This window comes from Gymnoscopelus braueri, assembly GCF_963280865.1.
Source record: "Gymnoscopelus braueri genome assembly, chromosome: 12".
In the NCBI taxonomy this organism is placed as follows: Eukaryota; Metazoa; Chordata; class Actinopteri; order Myctophiformes; family Myctophidae; genus Gymnoscopelus; species Gymnoscopelus braueri.
Genome location: NC_137614.1, coordinates 32,038,810 through 32,060,936, shown reverse-complemented (window position 1 = coordinate 32,060,936; position 22,127 = coordinate 32,038,810). Strand labels below are relative to the sequence as shown.

General features: G+C 41.4%; 1 protein-coding gene across 1 annotated transcript in view; it reads right to left on the bottom strand.

Annotated features, from left to right (window-relative positions):
• ajap1 (adherens junctions associated protein 1) overlaps positions 1–22,127 on the bottom strand; it is a 66,292-nt gene that overhangs the window by 20,051 nt on the left and 24,114 nt on the right. The window contains exon 2 of the mRNA XM_080443704.1: positions 3,727–4,490. Within this exon, the coding sequence (XP_080299830.1) occupies positions 3,727–4,490 (764 nt within the window). The remainder of the gene's footprint in view (positions 1–3,726; positions 4,491–22,127) is intronic.

Sequence of the window (22,127 nt, the reverse complement as noted above, 5' to 3'; positions counted from 1 at the left end):
CTACGCTCTGGAGAGTTCAATTATTGTTAAACATCTGCATTACTTAATTAAAGAATTGTTATTTTGATCAACGTTTGCCTGTTATCTCTCCTATGGTACCAACATTAATACAGCATGGAATTGCGGACAAAATCGTATCCAACTATAACAAAATATTCTACGTTTTTTGGTCCGAGAGTCTAAATCTCATCACATGGTGGTCCGTAGCGCAAATGCCGAATAAATAATGGACCTTGGTATGAAAAGGGTTGAAAACCACTGGTCTAGCGAGCTCCTTGGGCTATCGTTTGTTCTCTTTTCCTCATGCCGCGGTGATGGAATTGCTCTCTCTGTTGGTTGTCTTGTGGCTGCTTATCGGGGACACAGCTTTTGTGGTCTGATGCTGTTGTAGCAGCGTAACATAAACCTAGTACACAACTTTGCCTTTGCAGTTCTCTGCTCTAAGGGCTTCGGTCCGCAACAAAGAGGTGCGTTCGACACTGGCCATCAGCGTGTGTCCTTTGCAACCGGTGGGCCCCCCTCCTACCGTTTAAGCTACAGTCTCATTCATTCTAGTACCTAGGGGACGACTGCCAAAGTGACTAGGCCCTTGGCTTGAGGTCATGTTAAGTCATAAAGGACACTGTTGCCTGCTGTTGCTGTTGCAGTGCAGCGTAACGTTAGTAATAACACAATACTACACACATTTATACAGGTAAGAGCTTTCAAACATATGCAGGAACATGGCACGCTCACACAAACACACACACACCCTTTCACAGTTATGATTAGGATTTTATTTATTTGTTTGTTTGTTTTACTTTCATAGAATTGAAATAATATTTTTTTGTTCTCTTTCCAAGGAAATGGGGAATCAGAAAATAATTTCTATATGATGGACGATTGTTCGAAGGAAAATGTACTTTTTATATCATTGTCCTGTAATGTTTTTATGTAATGTGTGGACCCCAGGAAGATTAGCTGTTGTTATACACCAGCTAATGGGGATCCTAATAAACTCAAACTCAATAAACTGCTGTTTTTCCTACTCGTGTTATTTATTCAAACGGTATATAATAATTTTATTGAACACTAAAGTCTGGTCAAAGTGCTTTACTGGGTAGACCTAAACTGAGCTTAGAGGGTGAGCATTCAATGTCTTGGGATTTGTTGTTTTAGTTTTTCTTGTATCCATTTTAGATTGGTTTCATAATTTTTGTTGCCAGTTTGCTTATTTATGTACGTATGTCCCTAACCTGAAGCTCTTAGAGTGTTTGTCTATCCCTGTATCTAGCCAACTGACTAGAAAGGCTCTAATAATCTGAGATATTGTGCTCCAGCCTTGTGTCCATCTATCTATAAATCCAGAAATCTCTATGTGTCAGGGGTCTTCTAGCCTTCAAAATGGAGTGGCATAACTATTGCTCCCAGTGCTGGACAAAGTGTCTACTCAAGTAAATAGTATCATAGTCTAGTATTCAACTTAAATTTAAATTTAGAACATAAAAAGGTCAAAAAGAAAGTCAGAAATGTTCAGACATTAAAAAGAAATAGTCAATCTACAAGCTTTAAGCTTTCAGATCGGCTATTTTCACTATATTTGAAATAGGGCTAAAGTGGTTAATTCATAATACATTTTTGTAAGTTTGGGTCCTTAGAGTCCCTTTGTAGAAATGTAGTGGAATTAAAATTATAAATTTAAATGTAGTGGAGTGAAAGTAATGAACTTGACTTGAAACAAATACTCAACAAAATGCATTTAAGTACTTAAATAAATGTACTTAGTTACTGCTCCTTCATGCCACATGTCAGTCGGCAGGATCCGTTTGAAACTTTTGAGGCTGGATTACAAAATCGTATTTTAAAGCACCCTAGTCTAGTTGGAAAAACAGCGGTTACTGAATGCATTTTAACATGTGGCCTCCCCAGACTCCATGACAGCAACAGCAAGGATCTGTGAGACGTCATCCACTCCCAGTGGTATAGGCTACTCACCTGATTATCTGAGTTATTTTGGACTGATAGATATCCCACATGGAGGAACAGCTTTGGGCATCGACTGAACTGGTGCAAAAGCTACAAGCTGATAACAGGCAGGTACAGGGAAGAGGACAATGGTGGGTCTGTCAATACTATGACCCACCTGCAGCTGGTTCTTCTGTGCCATCTGTCAATAGTCCTGCTACTGAATGCTATGTTTGTGTACCAATAGAACGGAAATGTTCCAGGTGAAATGTCACAAGACTTAAGAGTTTTTCTGTCAAAGATTGGGTGGGTAAAAAAATGAAAAAAGTATGGGACATATTCAGGGCCGGATTAGCACTATGTGGTCGCCCCAGGGCGACCTCAAGTTGAAGTGCCCCCCGCGCGCGAAGCCCTAACCCGAAATCGTGCACTCGCGCGAAAGATTGGCGGATTTTCTTTTCTGTTTTTGGTTACTTTATTTCGGTTTTAGGGTTAGGGTTGTGTTAAGGTTATGTTATGTTTTTTTTTTTTTTTTTTTTTTTTTTGTGCCCCCATTGGCTGGTGCCCCAGGGCACTCGCCCCCTACGGCCTATGGGTAATCCGGCCCTGGACATATTTGAAAGTACTGACAGCCTGAGGTGGATCCAGAGCACAGTAACATGCCTCTCTACCCTTCACATTGGAGTGGTGTACTCTTTTATACATAGCCTATGGCTCCTTCATGCCATAATTATTACTAAAAATCTAATTTTCATTTTCTCTAAAACGTTAAACCACAGGGGCAGAGAGCTGATAACTCGACACATGAAGAAGTTTCTTATGCCTAATAATCAAGACTAGAATAATAGTTATAGTCTTAATTAAAGATGAGAGTGGTGGTGGCTTATGGTATCTGCTTACGGTTTCAACAGTGCACATCCCCCTGAATCGTCAATCAAAACTCCCTGAAATCAACTTGAGATGTCTGTTCTTGTACCTTATATACAGTACATTGTTATTACATCTGTGTGTGTTGTTATAAGGCTTTCACTGACTCTATTTCCTGTATCAATGGAAACCGTTTATTTTGAAAAGAAACCTTTGTTGAAAGTTCTTGTGAGGTAAGTGGTAATGTGGGAAATTGAAAAATTGTATAAATGTATTGACCACAGCACACTATTGAACAGAGCGGAGAGGCAAAGAACATTGGGCAACTGCGAGTTCCATCGCCAATAACCGTGCCACAATTTCATACTGACTGTCGCGCTCTCAGTAAAATGTTACACACAGTACAGTAGATTGCTATGCAGCTATAAGGAGCAGATTTACAGTTTCACTTCACACACAAACACACAAGATCATCAACACGAAAAGTAATGCACTATGCGGGAGAAAACCATTGAGGGGTAATTAGCCTGGGTATCATGCATTATTTCTTGATAACTGCATGGCTCACTGTTGATTATCCTGTAAATAATGTGGTTACTTGCAGCCAGATTCACACACAATTTAACCAGACGTTACATGGCTAACCAATACTTAGCATACAATAGCAGTGGGTTTTATATAATGGAAAACGTCAATGTGTCTGTAATAATAGATTTACTTTAGCTTATGATTGCTTAATGTAGCTGTCCCAAGGTGTCAGCTTTTGTATCAAAAGATTCCAATTCTGATCCTGACTCTCAAATTGGGACAACAGGAACTTTGTGTTGTTCAATCAAGTCACCTGCAAAGTTCACCTACCAAATGGAAAGAAAAAGCTGCTCGCTTGGGATCGCAGATCGCCGGACTTTGCCTTACCTGGTGTGTCCCCGTATGGCTTTGGTGGTTTGACAGTCTCTCCCAAACTGATAGTGGGCTTGGTGGTGCTTTGCCTCTTGGGCTGAGGCGTGGTCACCACGGCAAACGTCCTTTGGAGGACCTTGGTGCTCGTACTGGTGGTTGTGGCCACTGTGGTTGTCAAGGCCCTCGTGGACAGCGTGGCATTGGGGCGCGGTTTGCCGACCTCATCAATACTCTCATCCGTCCCTGTGGGTCCCCAGTCGATAAATCCGGACACTGTGGTAGTACGGCCCTCCTGAGACTTGTCAATGCTGTCCCACTTGAGCTGCCTCCTCGCCCGCAGCAACAACCGCACCGCCTCCGCCTTGCTCCGGCTCAAGACGGGCGCTGGAGGCAGCACCGCTACCGAGTCCCCGGCCTCCGTGTGAGAATGTCCCAACTGGCACTCTTTACACACTGTCTGACCTTTATGTGCTGGCTTCCTATGCTTTGGACCCCTGACCTTCGCCCCCAGCCCTGTTCTGCTGTCTGGGGGCAGAGAGATGGGATTAAGTAGCCGTCGTGCCAGTGGGCTCACAGTCCTCCAGTGGAGGATGTTGGGGGTGTCCCAGAGGGGCTGCCAGCGTGGCCGGGAACGAGGCGCTGACTTAGGCGTGAGCTTGATCCCCAGTCCCTGGCTGAGGGGGCTGCAGAGGGAGAAGTCCAGGGTCAGGTGCGTCATAGCGAGGAGAATCCACACCCGGGGACCCACGGGGCTTCCTGACCTCAGAGCAGACATCGGACTGGAGAGAAGGAAGGGGGGGGGGGGGATTGGGTTGAGAGAGTAATATATTATTTTAGTTTCTGTTCGTCACATATCAAAACCATACAAGCAATGGGCCTCATTCACCAATACATTCGGAAGTTTTCTTCTTAAATTTCTTCCTAAGCGAATTCCTAAGAGAAGTCGAGTCAGATTCATGAAACATTCTGAAAATTATGATGAAGAATCCCAATCCTCGTAACTTGAAGAGGTGTGCCAGTTAATCCCAATTATCATAGGTAGACGCCCCACCTTCCGAGTTATTTTGCGCAAAAAGAACAAATCCCAGCTAAGAAAACATTGGTGTATGCCAACATCTTGAAAACTGCGTAAGTGGGTCCTAAGAACAAATTTCCTCTTAAGAACGGTTGGTGAATGAGGCCAATTGTTTTCTCTTACTTTCTATCTACCTGTGCAGACTCACATCTCATCATCGTTCTATATGCTGCGGCTTCACCAGTCAAGTGAACTTGAATAATAACTAGTTTGGTAGAGAGCCTCTTGAATAATAAAGGTCAGACGCAAAGTAAACCGTGTAAAACATTGGAAAGATAATGACTCTGCCCTCTCTTGCTCCCTGCCATCAAAAGCAATGAGAATTTATCCTCGATTTTACAGATTCAAATCAATCCAGGGATGATTAATAGAGAGTCAAGGTCAGGCCTGGTTTAACTGATCATCATATTCAACGTTATCTGTCATAGATACAGTCACGATTCCTAAAGGTCTATTAAATTATGCAGTGCCGGTATTTGGAGGGTACAATATCACGTAATGCCGGCACTAGGCGGAGCATGAGACAAATTATGATGCTGCAAAGCTCTACATCCACAATGCTATATTTGATGAATGCATTCATGAACCAAACACCTTCCAAAATGACTTGCTCGTCAAATGGACGGCAAGGTGATATCCAGGCTGGGTCTCGACGGCAGATTGATTTTGTTTTACGGACAACCTTCATTGGCCCCTAGGACAAAGCTGTGCTATTGATTCCTGAGGGAGCAACCTCATCATTGTGGTATCTCTCATCTTTATTGTCCTTCGCCAATTCAAGCCCACACTGAGGACTCATTTGGAAGGCATTGCTGGTAGAAAAAAAGCTGTTGGAGGATGTGTCTGATGTAATGGTTCACTGACCTAATGGGCAGTCACAACAGTTTCATAACTTTAACTTAATAACTTATCAAGGGGGGCAGCAGAGGCTCAGGAGGTAGAGCAGCTGTCTTGGAATCAAAATGTTAGTTCCCGTTTAGCCCATTCAATCCGGGAAAGCATTTTTAAAGTCATTTTAAGATTTCTTCGACTATTCAAAAATAGCAGATCTTGTAGATTGTACATTTGTGGAAAAATCTTGGAATATTTGAGCAAATCTTTGAATATGTATATATGTTTTGAAGCGAACATTTTTAATACCTATCTGTGCTTCTGGGGGTCCCTGGAACAACATATTTTGAGATGGGGGTCTGCGACCAAATACATATCATTTTGGGGGTCCTTGACACGGAAAGGTTCCACTGATATAGCAACATACTGTTAGGATTTAGAAAACATTTTTAAATATGTATTTGGCCGTGGAACCCCATCTCAAAATATTTGTTCCAGGGACCCCCAGAAGCAAAGATACTAGATTCTGACAAGTCCTGGCAAAGATGCGCTGTGATTGGCCAGTAGTCAAGGCGCTGTGATTGGCCAGTAGTCACTTTGAGTGGCAGCGTTCCCCCTCTAATATGGCGGCCGCGATACAGGTCGCTCCAATGAACTGCAGAGGCCAATTAGGTATCTAGGTTTCTATATCTATGCTGATGATGACGGCAGACCCGGAAATGATGTCATAAAAAAAAAAAGCTTGTTTACTTCCTGTTTATTTCCTGCAGTGAAATGGCCATATCTCTGCTAGATCTCCGTTCCTCCTGCTTTACGGAAAAACAAGCCTCTTTGAAACGGCCATAGCTCTTGAATGGAGGATCGCGAGGATTGTGTCCTCTACTACGACAACCCTGTGCGTGTAATCACCAATCTCTGTGAGGACGGAGGAGGATAATATTCCATAATTTTTACATTTTTTTTTAAATCGCTGTTTTTGCTGGCAGCAGTCACTATTACACTATCGATCTGGCAGTCAAAGAGTTAATGGGTTAACAACTTTCCAAGGGGGGCAGCAGTGGCTCAGGATGTAGAGCAGCTGTCTTGGAATCAGAATGTTCCCGTTAGTTTCCCGTTTAGAATCCCAGGCTCCCAGGTGTTATTATGCAACTCCCGATGAGCAGGTTGGTGTCTCGCATGGATTCCTCTGCCGTAGATGTGTGTGAATGGATGAATGTAATGCACATGGTAAAGCACTTTGGAGTCGCTACTGCAGTGGTTCTCAACCTTTTCAGGCCGCGACCCCTCAAAATAATACATACAAATATTTGAACTGGGGACCCCCCATTTTGTTTGACTCTTTTACAGATAATGCAGTAGTTGCGAGGCGTTGTGAGCTTGTAGATTGGCCATTTTCAAAATGTTTGCCTCTTTCTTATATTATTTGACAATGTGGCCAATGTTTTATAGTACAGTTTGTTGATTACCAGTAATGGTCTTTTTATTTAATTTTCTCTTTTTTTTTGTTGAGGTATCCAAAAGGCCTGAAAAGTCCTTAAATTGTCACTTCACTGTCATCTGGGGACCCCCCCAAAATCATGTGGGGACTCCCCCTGGGGGTCTCGACCCACAGGTTGAGAACCACTACGCTACAGGAATGCACCATTTGCAATTTTCCTGACTACAGCAGTATTTTATGTTTCCTGGCATCGGTCCTATTAATTGTTAAATAAATAAATGAATCTATATCACCATGTCCATCACATTAAAATAAAAATATCAAGCAGGAGAACAGTACTTTTTTTCTTCTTGCTTTTTTTTTGCCAAAGACAGAGGCCCATCAATTATACTAAAGTCCCATGGAAATGACTTGTAGCAGAGTAGTAGTACTGGCTGATGCCCAGTAGCCTATCTCCTTTGGCCAGAGGGATTCCCCTTTGCATGAGTGGTACATGTTTGGTTTCCCTGGATTGAATCGAGGTGGTTACACACAAGCAGACCACACAAGGAATTTGCACGTACTGTACAGTACTTGCTGAAAGTTGGTTCCTATTATCATTGTGATTAAACTTTCCTGTTTTTTTCCTGTAAAAAATGTTTTAGTGGCCAACTGTTAATCTACTGTAGCTTGGTTTTTGGTAGTGTCATGAATTGTGTGAAATGTGTCCCTCGATTAGTGACACGTGGTCAAGACAAAATTCAGCTTTCAATCTTTGATCAAGTGTTTAGAAAAACATAAATGTTATTCTCAATCCTATGAATTCCACACATACTGTACAGCCACAGAGCCAGTCAAGTAGGACTTTAGATCAGCATCTATGTCAATCTGTTCAGTCAGCATTTTAGTTCAGCCAACCACCACTCCAATGCACTTGGAACCTCTTTTGACTCACATTTGATGATAGTCAGGCGGGACCGATAAACCAGTAAATAATGCTAATTTAAAATGGCACTTTAATTGAGCTATAAATGGTGATTGATGGAGTCATAATGGAGAACTGACAAGGTCAGAGACTTATTGACAGTTAAAAGTGTAGGTAATAATGTGTCCTATAAGTGTCTTTGGTCCTGTTTCAAACTGAGTTGTGGGAACTTTCCCAGTGCAGTAGGCTACACTAGAGGTGATTCGAGTTTCACTCTCAACACCAAATTAATGCAATTTTCGATAAGGATAAAGTGGTTGTTACCCATCATGAATATTATGGACAAGGGCACAGCGATAAGGGGGGTGACACCTTGGCCCTAGCTGGCAGAAAAGTGCAGTGGAATGTCTAATGACTGTTAATTCGCCTCAACACTGCTGGAGTGATGTGTGGCCACAGCAAAGACAGGGACAGCAATCAAAAAACGTCAAAGTCATTTTCTATCCGTCAATAAGGAGTTCTCCAATTGGAATACAATCTTACAGTAAACTCGGCGCGCGTGCATTCTTAATTGTCTCCGCCAGGCCGAAAGGCATGGCGAGAGAGTATGTTTTACCCCCTGTCCGTCCGTCCGTCTGTCTGTCCGTCTGTCCGTCTGTCCGTCTGTGGACAGCTAATCTCCCGCACCGTTGGCTTGATCGCAGTGAAACTGTGCACACACACTCCCTGGATGCCAATTCAGAACCTCTGCCCCAATTTCAGTGATCAAGACGGATCTGTTTCATTTTTCATATTCCATCCCGATTGGCTAAGATTCACATCTAAAGTTTGCAGGAGTGGCCCGTTTTGAACAAAATGCTGTCAATCATGAACGCAGCGTCCGATTGCGGTCAAACTTTGCACGCACATTCACACTATGTTGAGGAACAAATGCTACCCTTTTAAAATGTGCCTGTTATAGCGCCACCAGCAGGTCTAATTTAGCAAAACACATTTTTGAACAAAATGCCTAAAATCATGAATGCAGTGTCCAATTGCTGTGCAAGGCCTAAGAAGAAATGGCACCCTTTTCACATTGCCCTATTATAGCGCCAACAGGAGGCCACAATAACCTACCTGACCTGGCGGAGACCTGTGCTCCGAGGAGCACTTTTTCTAGTTTGCAATGTTTTCGACTTGCATCGTTCCCGAGTAGGCCGGTGCACCGGTCTAGTTATATACAAATTTAAACTAACCTGTTGCAGATCAGATCTAGTTAACGCGATGCAGTCTTAACTTGTATATCTGTTCTTCTCAGCAAGTGACAACATCATGCAATGGCGTATGAATTGAGATTGTCTCTTTCCACACTTATTTTGGGGTGAAAGCTTAAGACAATATTTGAGAACATGCCCATTATCCTCCCATCATGGCAGAGAGTTACTCATGTTCACAAGGTCTGTCTGATAATGGCAATATAAGTGATAATTGGAAAAACCTCTCTGTTGAAGGGTTGATTTTCCAGTTAATTACCAAACAGTGTACTTGTTAGAAGCATGTAAGAGATTACAAGCAAAGCGTAAGATGTAACCCCGCTGAGAACAGAAGGGGCTGGGGCACTTTGGTTGCAGTGAGTACAGTATGCATACCACAGCTACAGACAACATTGTGGGCTCAAATAATAAAATAAAAAAAAGGAATCTATATAGTATAGGCCTATACAGTAAGCACTATTAGACAATGGCTCTGAACTGCCGCAGTGCAGAGTTCAAACAGCACTTTAAAGCTGCAATCCTGAACTTATTTTAATGAGTAAAATGTTATTTTATTCAATCTATGTTAGTGCATCTGCAAGAGGTTGGAGGTTGTCTTCCACTGAGAACTTTAGACCCTGCTGTTGGGGGTACTACGATTAGTACCGCCTGAAGCTCACAGATGCAAGATTTTGTCTTGGAAGTGCGGTATACAGTAATTATGGTTTCCCAATCGGAAGACCTGGATTCAAATTGAAACGTACGTATTGCAGCGCCCACTGCTCCTGATACTTTGGGTTAAATGCAGATAATATATTACACTGTATATGCAAATATATAGTGACAAATACCAGGAGTGTGGATTATGTTGTTATTATTATTATTATCATTATCCTGATATTACAAATATTGAAATATATTTTTATAGATTGCACTGATGGGACATAAAATTATGCTTTCATTCTATCCTTTGAATGTAGTATATTGCGACATGCCGCCATCCCCATAGACATACGTCTGTAGGTTAACAGCATAGGTGGCTAAAAATAACACATGGAGGGAAACCCTCTTGTCATAATGTGCCGTGTCCTGACGCTGAGCCAGCACTGACCTTCAAGGCTGACGTTAAACCCTACCACGTTCCTCCATCCCCATTTGAAATTACCATAAAACATTGTGATGGTAGATTGAAGGCCTGTGGGGAGACAATCTTATATTTTTGGGTGCAGTGAAGTCGCATTGATCTTAATACAAGGAAGAGAAGGGAGAAATGCAATTACCAAAAAGCGGAGCTGGAGTGAATCGCAGCCATATGCACATCTTTACCAGAGCGCTGGAAAAAGCATAAGTTAATTGTAAACTATATGCATTATTCAGGCAGTTTGCAAAGTTGCGGCAGGCGACTGTCTAGTCTACATCTTAATATGCCAGGCCCATTCCACAGCTGAAGTCACACAGGGAATGAAATTACTTTGTGAGGCTATGGAGTGACCCATTAATTAGTGTGTCCGTTGCCCTGGAGTACTTGGGTTTGAAGGTCAGGTAAAGACCTCCATGAATGGTAAATTTAATAGGGGTTTGACGGATTAGAGATGTAGGCTACCTGCTCTATTGCCATTTACACACATACATAACGTACACAATACAATCCTCAACAAAAAGAAACCGTTTAATTCTCAAAGCGCCCGCAAAAGGTGCAATGTAATGCACCTCTAACTGTGTCGCCAAGCAAATAAGATCTCAGTGCTTCGACGTGCTATTTGCACCTATTTAAATTATGCAATATATGCATGCATACGTTTGGCGCCAAATCTACCCCTTTCTATGTAAAGGAGCCTTATTGAAAAAAATTATATTAAAATTCATAAACACCTGCACTAATAGCTACATGTAGTTACAGTCAACGTTATTAGTGTCTTGACTGTCTTCAGAGAGTTAGTGCATCACCCAGACTCTAGTGAACATGGCAGCAGTGATTGTAGCCAGGTGAAGGAAAAAACATGATCGGTAACATTAGGCTACTGATTTTAGTTCTAGGGTTAAACAGGAAATGGAAAAAAGAACATGCGTTTCAATGGATCCAATGTTGTTATTTTTTGTCACAAGCTCCTTATAATACTTTTCATTGGTTAAATATTATGAAACCCACAGACAGATTTGACCACTTTCACTTTCAAAATGTTTCATAGTGAAATAGCAGATCAGCAAGCGCACAATGCATCGCGATGCGACGCGTTGTGAGCTTTTAATTGGCCATATCCGCTACTTTTGCATAACACTCTTGTACAACGAAGTAGGGAATTAATTCAGGGGGGGGGGTGAATGAAATGTGGAGATATAAGGTGTCTGTCTGACAGTGACACACGGCGGACTACAAATTCACGGCCACTATTTAGACAGCGCCCCCACTCGAGGTCCGGGAGAATGATGTACTGCAGCTGTCAATGCAATCCATATGAAAGGATATGAGATTTAGCCTACTTTTAAAACAATCCTACATGAACTGGAGACGATATAGATTTGAATAACAATATGTTTCCAAATGTATGGAGTGTGTTTGTCAACATATTTTCTTGTTTTCTCAATAGTTGATGTGTTTCACATTTAGTTTGCCACTTGAATGGGTTACTCATAATGTTAACTCAGCAGAGGGGAGACGGCAGACAGACGAGTAGTTGCATTTCAGTGACGTCACTGTCTTTACGAGTGCCGAGCGCCGACTTTGAAGGGGGAATTATCATCCCAATCCCAAACATGTCATATAGGCTTATATCAATGTTCTACCTACTGCGGAGCTCTGACGGTACATGAACAATTTTAACGTGTGTGTCTACCGTTGTTGTAGACCACCTTTTGTCATGGAAAGACCAGATTGAATCAGTGGGTAAGAAGACAAAACAAAGAGTCTATTTCCTTCGCCGTCTGAGATCTTTTGGTGCTAGTAGACAGATTCTTCTTTTGTTTTTCACTTCTGTTATTATGAGTGTTCTGCAGTACTGTAGTACCACCTGGTATGGATGTCTGTCTGTAGCTTTAAAGTCACAACTGCTGCAGCAAGTGAACATTTGTTCAAAGATTGTTGGACAACCACTTCAGAGGCTCTATACATCTACGTATAATAACAGTATGATAAGGTTGGCAAGGAATATCACTTCAAACACTAGCCATGATTTGTATGGAGAATATAGGTTGCTGCCTTCAGGAAGGAGATACGGTGTTCCTACATACAATAAGGTCAAACTGAAGAGGTCCTTTGTCCATCAGACGACATTGAGGCTTAATCAGGAGTTATAGGCCAGGGGTAGGCTGAGTGGTGGACATTGCTCTTGTCTTTGCATGTCTTTATGTATGTATTTTGTTGTTTTCTTGTGTCATGTCAAATGTGTGTTATATGTTGCATACATGGCTGTTGGGTCGCAAGACAAATTTCAGTGCAAACTGACAATAAAGTATTATCGTATCGTATCGTATCGTATCGTATTAACTTGCCTGAATGTAGTTGGGGAAATAACCCAACTAAATGGAAGAGTGACATATCCCGACATTTTCAACTACTTAGTGAATTCTCCAGGTTAGTGTTAATATACAATTAGTCTTGCAAGATGCTGTTTGGATAATTGTCCAAAATAAATAGCCTAAAAACATTATACATGAGAGACACAAACGTATCTGGGTATTGAAAACCTCAAGGGATGCATCCGTGACATATATACCATGCGACCACTTAAACTTTAGATTTCAGATGCTAGCACTTTTGACACACTGATGGAGTATATTATTTTTTATTATTGTGGGTTGTATATTGAGATGGCAGGTATGTCACATTAAAAAGGACAAATCAAACAAATGGGACACTTTATTAGAACACAAAAAAAATCTCTTTATTACCACACTGGCATTGTCCATTTCAGGCTTTTGCTAGGCCGAGATAACAACTTGGCTGCACAATGTTATGGGCATGTTTACGCCGGCAAGGCGGCGTATGAATTGGACCTTGGGATGGAGCCAATACCGGGTACAAGTGATGCACAATGCATATGGCTATCAGCGGCCGCAATCCAGTCTTTGGGAAATACCCCAGAGTGTCTAAGAAATGAACGCTCCCAATTTTACTGCACAACCATTCTTTCCATAGCGTGTTTACTGTTCTCCCATCTTGTATTCTTGGGTTCCTTATACCTATTGATCCAGCCACTATGATTCCTGCCAAGTTCAGTGATACTGGATACCAAGACATTGAGACATACTGTATAGTACAATAGGAGTATGTGGTGTATACTGTGACAGTTCTCAAACGCCATTACGTAAACGAAAGCAGTGTTACTTTTCAGTTTGCCTTTAACAGCACTAACGATTTTAACTACTTTCAACCTGGCGTCTCTATCTAGGGCAAGTCATAAGAGGTGAAATCTAAAATCTACAACATCACAATGCGTTGCAATGTGACATGTTGTGATAGTCTATTTTCGCAATTCGTCATAGGATGAAGTACATAGGGGTTAAGTGATTAAATGTGTTACAGTAGTAGTGATATATTTGGATTACACTTAGGGATACAGACCACCATGATACAAAAACATCGAGGAATGTTCATCAAGCTTGATTTTCATCCCTCTGGTGCCAGTCGACCAGCGCTATATTCAGCAAATCTACTTCCAACTTATGTTGCAGCTTGCTGCAAATGCCAGTGTCAGGGGGGGTTAGGATTAGGACTCGACAGGCTTTCTAAATTAAGAACATGATCTTCAGGCTTCACAGTGACAGTCTGCACCACACTAAAAAGGGATTCCTGTTTCATACAAATATTACGGGCTTTGATTTATACAACTTGTAAGCCATGTTCTGCATAACACAGTCTTAGTCGAAAAAAGGGCTGTCCAAGAAAAGCATGTGTTCACAGCAGCATGCGTTCACAGCAGCATGTCTTCCCGGCCAGTGTTGCAGCTTAAAGTGTGCATATTTATTTTGTGTTATTTCTTTACCAAACCCGCCGAGTCAGGACGCTTCTGAAACGAGTCTGGTGGAATCACAAGCACTAGGCTAGTGGCTAGACTCTAGAGTGGCCACATTCAGGTGCAGCTGCCACGCCATGGCCTGAACACGACACTACTGCACCCCGTGGAATCCGAAGTTTTAATCGATCTCGTACAGTGGAAAGTGGGGAAAGCTGTCAATCTGGGTGGGCCCAGATTCAATCTGGCTAGACTGAATAGATAGATCCGCCCCTGATAGCCGCTGTGTCAGACTGTTGACATGTGAAGAGCTACAGTATGCTGTGCCTGGCTTTGCTGTGTGATTGCTGGCCTTTGAAGCCTGTGATGTTTCTCCTTCACTATGATGCATGAAAACAACCAGAGAACAAAAGGGTTGGAGGGTGCTTATGCCCGCCGACATGATGACTCAGACACTTGACAAAGTGAGGACATTTCACTCTCTCTGTGTCCCTCGGATGTGTGGCAGAGGACAGCTTCTCTTGACATCATTCATGTCACCTAAAGGTTCGTCAGTGTGCTCTGTCGACTGCAGGCATGCAGCTGGTTGACCTTACAAGGGTTGTCTCTGTGCACAAGGGTGACTGGGTCTGTGTTTACGCTGTCATGGTTTTGTGAAGAGGATCATGCTCTGATCTGTCAAAATGTTTTGCATGTGAATAGAGAGGGGACACAAAACAAGAGGTCAGAGGTCTATGTTGCCTGGAACCTACCTCCAGTTTAACCACTTAAGCCCCATTTCATCATGATGCAACCAAACCCCCAGGACCCGGAGGGATTTTTTAAGCAAATGTCGACCAGTGGACTCAAAGCACGAGCACCCTCATTGGAGGTACTTGCTTTCGTTGAAATGAGTGGGCAGGGATGTTTTTGTTCACTATCCAAATATAATGTAGCTCTTTGGATGCAACGCATAGTAAGCTTTTAGATTGGCTATATTTTTTTAATTATTTAATTATTTGTAAATTGATTAAAAAATATATATATTATACGTAGCCTGCGAGTTAGTTCTGGCAGCATACACTCGAGAGGTTACATGCATTGCTCATTCTATATGGCTGTTTACAGCGTCATGCAAGATCCTTACGTCATACACAGACGTGGCAATCAGCTGTCCAATTGGGCGGGTATTTAAGTTCTCTTGAATCGGGCATTCCATCCGGTTGTGTCTTCTAGCTTGTTGTCATGCAGCGTTGCTGTTCCTGGCTGGTTGTTTGGTTGTTTGCTGGAGCTACTGCTACTTGCTATCATGCTTCCCAGAAGCTGCTGTTGTTTGCTGGTGTTACTGTTTCATGCTACTTGAATCATGCTTTCTGCTCATAAGCTGCTGTCTATTATAGGCTACTGTGAAGGCCAGGTGGTATGGCGTCGCGTTTGTTTATCTACTAAGGCTGCTGTGTTCTTCTCTATGCTGCTGAAAAAAGCTAATATGCTGTTGATGCTAATGTCATTGTTGAGGTTTCAGTGGTGGTCTGGTGCCGCTGGTTGTTATATGATACTTGTTCTATTACTAAAAGCAAAGCATCTTAAATTGTAGTGAAACTGCTCCTTGCTAATGTTTTCAAAGTTAAGCTGAAAAACAGCTGTGTTTTAGCTCAGCCAGCAGAGCTTTCTGTTGTGTCCCTCCGGGCTATGGGGCCTCATCTCATTATTAGCAACATTGGCTGGTTTTCTGTCAAATCGCTTATTGGTGGTTTGGCTTATTTCTGGGGAAAAGTTATTTTGGGATCGCTTTCTTATGTGGTTCTGTCATGGTCCCCAGATTAATGTGTAGTTAAAAATATACATATTCCAAATATTCCACTTTTATCACAAGATTTCGAAATAGCAGATCATCTACAAGCTCACTTTAGGCTTTTTCAATGGCAATGCATACATTAGGATAATGCAGGTTAAATACAAGTATTTTCGTGGTCTAGGTTGGCTGATTTCTCTCTCAAACCGGCATCACTGCACGTATCAGTGATCAGCTGTTCAGAGCAGAGAGGGAGAGAGAGGTCCAATAGTTAGTGTCACTTATGCAGTGCATTGCTCAAATCTTATGTTTCATATAATGTACTGGTTAAAAACGATTAATGCACAGTCTGGCCGTCATCTTGAGTGGGATAAGAAAGTACACTTGTGGATGAAGAAGAGCTAGTGTGTGTTCTTGCGCTTCCAAACATGTTGTGGTTCACTCACTGATCAACGTCGAGTGCGTTCCCTCCGGGCTATGGGACTGCAAGCATAGACGCAACACAGTGCTGGGTTGCCATGTCCGCTTATTATAAGCACAAGTTATAACTAATAGTCATTTTTCTTGATCTCGTTTTAGTGTTGCAGACAGTAGTCTGCGGATTTACTTGAGTAAAGCAGCATAGCACCAGGTATCTCAGTGTAGGAATTAATAATGTTTCAAGTTAATCTACAGTTGGTTAAAATATATATAGGCTATTTATATTAGTGATGCATTCTTTCAGCAGTTTTTCAAATCTAGGAGACTGCGTTCAAATATGATGTAAAGAGAACTTATGGTGCATAATTTTATACTATAGTAGACTATAGTGTGCAGTATGGCCATTATATTGTGGTAATATATGTTATGTTGCAGCTAGTATGTGCTAATTGGTGGCTATAGCTATTTCCATCTGATGTAGCCTACATTTTCTGGTAATAATTTGCCTCTAAGATATAGTGGAGGCTGGTAAATATAATAATGAAGTAAATTGTGCAAATCAAGTAAGTTATGGGCTATTATACTGTGTTGGCTGCAGTGCTTGGTTAGATGTAAGCTTTTGGTTACATTCTAAAGTACCCCCTGTGCTATTGTATTGCAAAGCTAATTAAGCTATTCTTGCTGTCAAGGTGATATACATTTTGCTGCTTACACCTTGGATAAGAGACTGGTAGGTTACAGGGATTTTCTTAAGTAAACCTTGAAACACTTGAAGGAAAACAACTTATTTTCTTTATTTTTAGCAATAGCAGCCCATCTAAATGGTCTTTGTTATATTAAAGATGGTTTAACACTGCTAATTGCGAAATGCAGTCAGTCCAGCAGAGGGCATTCATGCTCTCAGGGCATAAAGGAGGGGAGCAATTTATTAGGGCACTCATGTCTTATCTTGGGATCAACATATGTTCAGATCACCGGATGTAATGCATTCTTATAAAAGCGGTTGACAATTGATGTCATGTTGTGTGACAAGCTACAGGAGTAAAGTTATTGCTACCAGATAAATGGTGGGGCTCTTCAGTAGAGTCATGGTTGATGGGCATTTCAAAGGTTTTTGGAATCCAAACTTAGTTCCGTTATTATTGTTATGAAGTTATTGGATAATGAATGTTATGGTCATTAATTAAAATCTGCTCAGGAGGCAAATATTTAATGTTCTGTTCTTTAAATGGTGGCTTATCATTCTTGGTATTATGTTGGCGTGGTTCTTCTTGCAGTCTTGTAAGCAAGGTTGCAATTTTACAAGCATGTAATATAAAGGGAGTACTGGATTCAGATTAAATATTGTTGGTACTACTAACTACTATAAGTCGATAACCATTGCTTTCATCTACGTGGAGTCTAATCTAAGTGTATATCAAGAGTTAGTCATGCATCCATGATTTCTGATGTTTCATTTCTATGGAGGGACATTTTATGAATATATCTTAAATCTCTCATTGGAAGCTGCTTCAGTATTCTTTGTTAATTAGAAGTCAATCTATGGTTAGATGGGGCAGTCATAGATCTTAGCTGTTAAAACACAGATCTTAGTCTGTTCTCACACAAGCAGCATTATGTTTTATCTGTGGCTCATTTGTTCAAACAGGTCATGTCCCATCTTCAGTTTAAGCTTTAATTCAACAGAACAAATCTTAACCATCTGCATATTTTCAGTTGGTGCACAGATCAACCGTTCTGAATAAAATGGTCCTTAGTGCCATGTTCGTCATGTGCGCTAAAATGGGGAGTTCTTTGTTGGCTCAGGATGTAATGAATACAAGTGTTGTAATAGCTAAATGTAAATGGTAGTTCTGTTATTACCATGCATATCTGGTGGTTGCTGGGTGAAGGTAAGGTGTAGCTTGACTTCAAAGTCATGTTAAGTTTTAAATGTTTCTTTAGTTGGCACTAAAGAGTTCAGCTGGTTTCTCAAACTCAAAAAAAAAAAAGTGGCATCATGGTTGATGCGGTTGGTTTGCATCATGGCTGATGCGGTTGGGTATAGCATCACGGTGATGCAGTTGGCTTGCATAAGAGTTGATGCGGTTGGGGGCATCAGTAGGATGCGGTTGGGGGCATCAACTCTTAACACTTAGGCATGTTAAGTTTATGTAGTATATTCCTCTATGTGGCTATTAGAGGAATGGTCTGCTGGTGCCTGTACATGGCAGCTAAGGCCTTTTAGTTCACATAAAGTTAGTATGTCCTCGCTGATCCCAGACGCTGGTCTGTGGTGGATGGGATATCAGCTTGGTCAATTGGTATGGGTTTGAGAATTCGCCCCACACATAGTTTTCCTATCATATAGAATAAGGCTTACGGCAAGCGTAGCCATGGCTTCACATTCAAGTTCACATAGATAAGGCTTACGGCAAGCGTAGCCATGGCTTCACATTCAAGTTCACATAATGTTAGAATATCCTAGCATGATCCAGAATTGCTAGCTGCATATTCGTCACTGTCTCCTGAAGGAGTCTAGTGGGATATCTGCTAGGATGAATCGGTGAGCGTTCACCGTAGGGCGTTCTTGGTTCCGCGTGTTGGGGGTTATGTTAGAATATCCTAGCATGATCCAGAATTGCTAGCTGCATATTCGTCACTGTCTCCTGAAGGAGTTTAGTGGGATATCTGTTTGGATGAATCGGTGAGCGTTCACCGTAGGTCACGCGTGTTGGGGGTTGTTATGTTATGGTATATCTATCTCCCTGCTCTTAATGGTTAATGATGGCCGTATGATTGTGCTGAGCAGGGAGAAAAAATATAGCAGAGCCTGAACGCCAAGATAAAATATTACTTCCACACTTGTATTCTCATTCTATTATATTGCTTAAATATATTCGGTCTATAATATTGGTTCAATCTATTCGTGAGTTATCTGACAGAAATAATAGTTTTGTTATTTGCCTATAATGACATGACTGTTGAGATTCACAAGATATGCTAATACATGACGTTTATTTTTGTAACATGGTTATGTTGTATTATCATTGAGGGCATCCTACTAATCCTTCTCAACACTCAGGAAAAGACAGCTTCAAGACCCAGCTGATGTTCATCAGGTTGTAAGCCTGGCAATTTCCTTGTCAAGCGACAAGGTAATTGCCAGTGTGAATTACCAAGGGGCCAGAGAAAAGAGAGGGGTGTGGTTGGGGGGTTGTTGTTGATTTGGGTCGTTGTTTGGTATTTCTTTAGTTGATTAGATGTTTTGACCTGTATTGACATTGTATTAGTAATGGGTATGGAGTGTCTGTCGATCTTGTTGTTGAAGGGTGTATTCGAGTTAGAGGGGGAAAGGTGACAGTGCATCGTGGAGGTTATGTTATAGTCGGGCGCTATATTTACCAGCTGGGGAAGAGGGTTTGGGTCTGTTTTTTTTTGTACCAGTGTACCAATGTTTGTAAAAGGTGTTGGTATATAATGGCACAACTCTGCAACTATCTCTGCCTGGCTCATCATTCTGCGCCTCGCTGTACACCTCAGTCCTGCAGTGCTTACCATCGATCCTGTTTGTAGGGTCCTCTACCATCTCCAAATCTTACAATCTGACATCATAACAGATGCTTGAGACAACAGCCAAAGTACAGTACATGCACATGTTAGGTCACATCCAGGGCTGGCCTTAGGCTTTTGGTGGCCCTAAACAAAATGTTGTTTGTGGCCCCAAAACAAGCTTTTGCAACCACCAAATCACAAACACAGCTCATAACTGAATGAACACACACACGCACACACACGCACGCACGTGCACGCGCGCGCACACACACACACACACACACACACACACACACACACACACACACACACACACACACACACACACACACACACACACACACACACACACACACACACACACACACACACACACACACACACACACACACACACACACACACGAGATGTAAAACATTTAATAAAGTAAATATATGAAAACATAAATAATGAAAACAGCAAACAAAAATATGTTTACAAATAAATAGCAATGAGCCAACAATAGAAAAATGCTAAAATATTCCAAATAAATAAAGTGAACATTTCAAAGTGTTAACTATTGTACAAAACAACAGCTAGACTACTGTAGAAACTATAGCTATAAGAGATGAGGTGGGTACATAGTTAACCACGTACTGCACATGAAAATAATTCACATTACTTTTAGGACTGATTATCCAAAGTATAATGTAATGTAATGTCCCTAATGAGGTTTCTGCCGGACAGCGACGATAATAAGAATATACATTATTATTCCTCCAGTACTGTGCTGCTCTGGCAGTGCTGCATGCTCGTATGGTTTTTAACCCATTCAATCCGAGAATGCATCTATGTCATTTTAGATTTCTTTGGCTATTCAAAAATAGCAGATATTCAAGTTCATAGTGCCATGCTATGAGCTTGTAGATCTGCTATTTTTGAAAAATACGTGAAAATATGTGCAAATCTTTGAAATATATATATATATAAATTTTTAACTCAAATCTTTGCTTCTGGTGAGGGTCCCTGGAACAAAATATTTTGAGACGGGGGTCCGCGGCCAAATACATTTTGGGTGGTCCTTGACATGAAAAAGTTTAAGTCTGAGAACCACTGATAGTATAGCAACATGAGTAAAAGAAATACATATATTCAAAGATAAAAATGAATAAATAGTAGATCTACGAGCACGTAGCCGTACAGCTTGTACTGTATATCTGCTATTTCTGAATAGCCCAAAGTATAAAATAATGGTTATAGCTAAAACAAATATGTAAAATGACACAATATGCGTTCCCGGATTTAATGGGTTAAAGTGACATCAGTTCTCAGACTGAAGACTAACACGTTACATAGTTGTTTCTGATAATACATAAGGCACAAACCGCCTTTTCCACAAAGGTGAGGTAATGATAACGTGTGCAAATAGCGACGGGCGTGTATCCGCAAGTCGATGCGCCAGACTTCTGATGGGGTATGAACAAACCTATACTTTGTCATCTAAATCCCGCTCCCAGTTACATTTCCCTTTCATTCCATTTCACTTTAATTTCAAGGGCTTGACGAAAAGCTTCGCTCTGAAACTGTAAATTGACAACTAGGAAACCACAAGGCAGTGGGAAACATTTACAGAAAAGACAGGTGGCAGATGACTGGCTTGATATGAATGCTGTTCATCCTGTAGGCTCTGTCTGCTCACTGCGTTCAAGGACTTCAGTTGCTTCAATTATGCAGTCGGTGTGTCAAGGCTTGTGATGTGTATATTGCGTTCAACTACATGTTTATGGTGTATGTTTATAAAACCATTCTTCCATGTTATGAAATATCCTCTTTTCATTCATATAAAATGTATAATACTAGTATTGGGATAGGGGATACATAGCATAATTGAAATATATAAACGACATTATTTAGGTCAAAACAAAACTGGATCATGTGTCGTGTGGGTAATGTTATAGGCAATGTTAACACTTTGATAGGTACATAAAGTGCATTAAGTGCCACTGCTATAGACACACTAATCTCTTGCGATGCTATTGGTAACACATTTCACTGGTGTGTGCAATGGTGACACAAATTCTGATCGATAATCCACATGCTTGCTGATTCGTGTTTTAAGTTGTTGGTATATCATTGAACTTGAATGACCTCAACACTCATGTGTTTTCCCCACAAAGTGTAATCTCAGCCATTTTTCCAAGATGACCTTAGGAGTTAGCCTGGTAAACCCTCCCTCCGGAAATCTCAATTCCATTTCATTTCAGGAGTGAGTCTGGC